Here is a 5,733-nt window from a genome sequence, read left to right on the forward strand (position 1 = left end):
GAGGGGAAAGAAATCTGTTTAAAGCAACGTAAAACCATCGTGAAATTGTACTTTACTCGAAATGGTCATTCAGAACTGCCAAGATTGCTAGGTTGACAGCTAGAAGCGGGAGAGAGTTGTGGGAAGTCTACTTTCAAGGCAAAAGTAGGACTTATCCAGTGACCGCACAAATAGATGAAGGGATTTCCACCACGCCAGAGAGTGGAAGGGTGAGATTCTGAGGACAATGGTGCAGATATGGCTGGGGAGACAGAAAGGGCGCTTGGAATCAACATTCTTCCTCTGAGCAGTGAATGCTCAGTTTGATTTTCCTTTCGGAGCACTAAAATTTTAGTAAAAATGTTGTCTTGAGAAATAGAAGTTATGATATGTTTAGGCGATTGTGGAGGAGATGAGTTTTTTTTTTTTTTTTCTTTTGGTATTATTCAACAGATAGAGGGACTGAAGAAGACAGCGCCAGGACCCGATCCAGATCAAAGTCTTGAAATTCCCTTTTGACAGCAAGGGACAGATCCTTCCACGGATGCTCCAGCATTAGGTCCTCTGCGCCCTCCGCGATGCCCGCCCGCCCGGCTCCTGGGCTCTGCGCCGCTGCCGCCGCAGCCGCAGCCGCAGAGGATTGGAAACAGGCACCGAGCGCTCCCTAGGCACCTAGAGACCTGGGTCTTCAACCGGAAAGCAGACACAGCCATTGCAATTCCGGCCTAAGCCGCAAAGCCCCGCCACCGCGGACGAGGCTGTGACGCCCCCTGGTGGCCAGAGGAATGGCCATCCGCCCGAGGCCGCGGCTTGCTGAGCGTCCGGAGGCGGAGCGTCGACCAAGCCCCTCCCCTCCCCCGCAGAGGTCCCGCCCCCTCCGCGCGCTCGCTCGCCCACCCGCGCATCCCCGCCCCCTCGTCGACACCACGTTCCTGCGGGGGCGCGCGCGCGCTCCTAATCCCCTGCCTTCCGGCTCTGCCGAGCGGCTCGGCTGGGCGCAGGCTGTGCGGCGGCCGGCGGGGTCGCCTTCGCTGGAGACCTCCGCTGCTGGCTCTGCTTTCCGGCCGGTCAGGCGGCGCGATGACGGCGTCCCGCTTTCCCGCGTCTGGCGCGCCCGGTGACCGCTCGCCCGCTGCCGGGCTGCGGCTGTGACCCCCTGTCGCCGACTTTCACCCAGCGTCCGGCTCGGAGCTCGCTGGCCGGGGCGGGGAGAGGCCCTGGTAGTGTCAGGAGGTAGGCTCTCAAGCTCCGGGGTGGTGCCTGCGAACGTTATTTGTCTGTTACCTGTCTGGTTGGTAGGCAGTGATGTCCTCGACACAGTTGCAAGGGTAGGTACGAGTAATACCGTGGACTGATACTGAAAAGAAAACGTGTTTGGTGTTTTCCTGTAGGTTTCAGAGGCTCGAGCAGCTACTTCTGTGGTCATGGAGATCGTCGTCCACCAGGATTACTGTGTGGTCTTCACCCAGCCTGCCACCACCCCCTAGCCTCAGCCTTGGGTCCTGATTTCCACCAATGAAGTTTTTTATTCTTTCTTGAATCATGTGACATCACTTCTTCTCCGCTGTTTCCCTTTCAGCTGCCAAATCCATTAGGTGTAAGTTTCCGTTGGTTTCAAGTACTGAGTTGTTTGCTTGTCCACTTGCAGCCCTACAGCTCACCTCCCGTCGCTATGATTTTCATAGGTACTCACTGGAGTCCTTGCCTTGAAGAGAGCATTCACACACTTGGCTGCCTGACAAAGACAACAGTCAGGCAGTGATTCTTCCAGCTCCGCTTTTCTGTAGGTCAAGTTTGCAAGCATAAGAACAGAAGAATTCTGCAAAAGTTGATCACCGTGAGACTGTTTTAGATCCCTTCGTTGGGCAATATACTTTCAACTTCTGGCTTCCAGTAAGGCTGCCCTTTATGAAAAGAGCAAGGAGGAAGAAGAGAAAATAGGACCAATTGGAGCTTTCCCTGGTCATAGGAACTTGAAGTTCCAAAATGCAGGTGAAGAGACTCAGGCTTCCTTTGAAAACTGTTGCAAGTCTAAGTCCCAGGTAACGACTGAGGGCTCTTAAGCCTCCATTTTCTAGTCCCTTTATGTTCAAATCTAGGTTGTTAATTATCTAAAACATTAGACTAAAATGTTGGGGAAACGTAAGCGTGTGGTGTTGACAATTAAAGACAAACTTGACATTATTAAGAAGCTTGAAGAAGGCAACTCTTTTAAAAAGCTTTCTGTCGTGTATGGGATTGGCGAATCCACAGTTCGCGACATTAAAAAAAACAAAGAAAGAATTATAAATTATGCCAACAGTTCAGATCCTACAAGTGGGGTGTCCAAACGTAAATCTATGAAGTCATCAACATATGAGGAGCTTGATAGAGTTATGATAGAGTGGTTTAACCAACAGAAAACAGACGGGATTCCAGTGTCTGGGACTATCTGTGCAAAACAAGCCAAGTTCTTCTTTGATGCCCTGGGGATGGAAGGTGATTTTAATGCCTCATCAGGCTGGCTAACTCGGTTTAAGCAGCGCCACGGCATTCCAAAGGCTGCTGGTAAAGGAACAAAATTAAAAGGGGATGAAACTGCTGCCAGTGAATTTTGTGGTAACTTTCAGGAATTCATGGAAAGAGAAAGTCTCTTACCAGAACAAATTTATGGTGCTGACCAAACTGGACTATTCTGGAAATGCCTACCCCCAAGGGCATTGGCTTTTGACACTGACCAGAATACTTCGGAGTACAGGTCAAGCAGAGAGAGAATCATCGTTATGTGTTGTGCAAATGCCACGGGTTTACATAAGCTTAATCTTTGTGTTGTGGGGAAAGCAAAAAGACCCCGTGCCTTCAAGGGAACCGACCTTTCCAACCTTCCTGTCACTTACTTCAGTCAAAAAAGTGCATGGATCGAGCAGTCTGTTTTCAGACAGTGGTTTGAGAAGTGCTTTGTGCCACAGGTGCAGAAGCATCTGAAATCCAAAGGGCTTCGAGAAAAGGCAGTACTGCTTTTAGATTTCCCCTCAGCGCATCCAACTCAGGACCTGTTGAGCTCAGACGACGGCAGGATAATTGTGAAATATTTGCCACCAAATGTAGCAAGTCTCATTCAACCTATGAGCCAAGGAGTTTTAACCACAGTCAAAAGATATTACCGAGCAGGACTTATCCAGAAATACATGGATGAAGCAAATGACCCAAAAATGTTTTGGAAGAATTTGACAGTGTTGGATGCAATTTATGAGGCCTCAAGAGCTTGGAACATGATAAGATCAAATACCATAACCAGAGCGTGGAAAAAGCTTTTCCCTGGCCATGAAGAAAATTCAAGCGTGAACATTGGTGAAGGAGCCATTTTAGCTGCTAATTTAGCAACAGTTTTACAGAATACAGAAGACTGTGAACATGTTGACATTGAAAATATTGAGCAGTGGTTTGACCCTCGGCGCAGTGACTCAAACTGTCAAGTCTTAGCTGACATTGTAGATGCTAAAAGCCAGGCTATACCTGCTGAGCAAAAGCCTTCCAGGAAGACCAGGAAAGCAGAACTAAATCCAGACAAGCATATTAGTCACAAAGCTGCACTTGAATGGACTGAAAATTTGCTGGATTATCTAGAACAACAAGATGACATGCTACTCTCCGATAAGCTGGTATTGCGGAGGCTTCGGACCATTATAAGAAGAAAGCAGAGGATTCAAAATAAAACTCATCTCTAGCGTTCCTTTCTGTTGCTATGTGCTTTCATCTTTGACTTGTTTGCAGTGGTGTTATCTAAGACCAGATAAATGTTACGAATCATTTTAGAATTAGATGGCGCTTTGGATTACCTAAATTACAGCTCTTTAATGTTGTCCCCAAATGAGCAATGACATGGAATTCATTATTTCTACACTGTGTTATACTAATTAGATCACAGGGTATCCAAGGCTGGGATATGTTGTATGGCTGAATTTCACCATGTCTAATGATGGGCTGTGCACACTGCAGGCACTCAATAAATCTTACTTAAATTTAATTTTGATGACTTTTTCTGAATGTCAGTTTGTAAAGTAAAATATATTGGGGAGTGAGTTTAGCATTTCCATTGGTGAGATATTTAAGAGAGTTCAGCAGTATTTGTGCTTGAAGAATGGTACTAGCCTTTTCTTGGTGGGGGGAGGGAAGGGGTGAGAAAAGATGAAGAAAAGCCTTACATTTCAGTTTCTTCATCGGCTGGATTGGATGCTTACAGGGTTTTTCTTGTAACATAAGTGCTGCTTACACCACTCAACAACAACAAAACATGGTAATGGAGTAGCTGTTGCCCTTCTCCGGTTGTGTGTACAGTATGTGTGGAATAAAAAAGGGAAACTGTTTTCACAAAAAAAAAAAAAAAAAAAGAATGGTACTGTGGCGTCAGTGAGCTGGATTATAGTAGTGTAAAGCCTTGCATACAGCATTCCTTTCTGGCAAAATTTAGGCAGCCAGCTACTGAAGTTGCCCATTTCTGAGTGCAGTGAAGGAAAAGGCAGGTAAATATTCTGAGAGAAGGGCACGGAACTTCAGTTTTGTTCTACCTGACGAAAGCTCTTCATTTGTGTGGAAGGACTTCAGCCTTAATCCAAGAACCTGAGCTTTGATTTCCCAAAGAATGTGTTTAGAAGTAATAGGTAAGCTTCGTTTAACCTGTTTAAAAGGGTGTCAGGAATTTTTAATAAGCTTGTTGGCATTTATGTAATGCTGTAAAACTTTAAAAAGTACACCATTTTTTTCATGGAGTGTATTTTTTGTGAAATGCCAAGAATGTCAGCATATATGGAGATTGTGGACCATGCGGGAAGTCCTGGAGAACCCCTCGTTGATTGACATCACCGTGGCCAAGGTTGCACATATCTTTAAAACAGGATAATTACCTGTTTCTCGGAGCGTGTAAGGATTAAATGAGTTAATATATGACTTTTAATACTTGGGTCCTAGAAAAGAGCGATTCTTGAGTGTTAGCCGTGGTTCCTATACTGCAGAAAGTAGCAGTACTGACCAGATCCAGTGTGGAACTCAGAATGATGTTTCTGTATTAGGAAACTCCTTCCACAGGAAGGAAGATGAACAAAGTATGTGTAGTTTCAGTTGAATGTGATTATCACTGCAATAAAAATTAAAGGGTTAATCCTGCTCACTCAAGGTCTTCTGGTTAAGTGTGCAGGGATCTCTACAGGACAGGTAAGTTGCAATAGGGAACAGAATTGTTCCAGGCTGTTGTTAGCACGTTGTAAATCAATGTTAGATTTGCTCTAGAAGAAAATCTGAATATTGGCATGTCCATTGAAGCAATACGATCCCTTTAAAGTACATAAGCTAGCAGGAAGCAGCACACAGTTCATTTTATCAGGCTATAGTAACAGAATTGGTGTAAAGAATCAAGGAAATGTCACAGGAGACTGGTTCTGACAGGTCCAGCTGTTCAGAATAAGATTCCTTGTGGTCTGAGAGGAACTTTGAGCTCTCATATAACATCTTTTTTTCCTGAGGCTGTGATTGATAATATTCTGCCCTTTGATCAGAGGTTTCAGATTATAAATACCGTTTCTAGAAGACTTCTAAGTCTTCTCTGACAATGTTTTTCTTTTTTAATTTTTTTAAAAATAGATCTTTTTAAATTTATTTTTATTTTATGTGCATTGGTATTTTGCCATAGGTGTCCAGATTCATGGAACTGGAGTTACAGATAGTTGTGAATTGCCATGTGGGTGCTGGGAGTTGAACCAGGTCCTCTGGAAGAGCAGT

The 5,733-nt window shown here is 45.2% G+C and overlaps 1 protein-coding gene across 1 annotated transcript; it reads left to right on the top strand.

Annotated features, from left to right (window-relative positions):
* Nucleotides 1-954: 954 nt before the first annotated feature.
* On the top strand, nt 955-5,125 carry Tigd2 (tigger transposable element derived 2). The gene is made up of 3 exons (XM_050131717.1): nt 955-1,212; nt 1,371-1,576; nt 1,665-5,125. Exon 3 carries the CDS (start codon nt 2,109-2,111, stop codon nt 3,684-3,686), a length of 1,578 nt encoding a protein of 525 aa, XP_049987674.1. The 5' UTR covers nt 955-1,212; nt 1,371-1,576; nt 1,665-2,108; the 3' UTR covers nt 3,687-5,125.
* The last annotated feature ends 608 nt before the right edge of the window (nt 5,126-5,733 follow it).

The sequence above is a fragment of the Alexandromys fortis genome, unplaced genomic scaffold, assembly GCF_014885135.2.
Source record: "Alexandromys fortis isolate MF-2015 unplaced genomic scaffold, M_Fortis_MF-2015_v1.1 scaffold_386, whole genome shotgun sequence".
Classification (NCBI taxonomy): domain Eukaryota; kingdom Metazoa; phylum Chordata; class Mammalia; order Rodentia; family Cricetidae; genus Alexandromys; species Alexandromys fortis.

Excerpts from the sequence above, each read along its gene's own strand:
- Tigd2 (XM_050131717.1), top strand. The coding sequence starts at position 2,109 with ATGTTGGGGAAACGTAAGCGTGTGGTGTTGACAATTAAAGACAAACTT.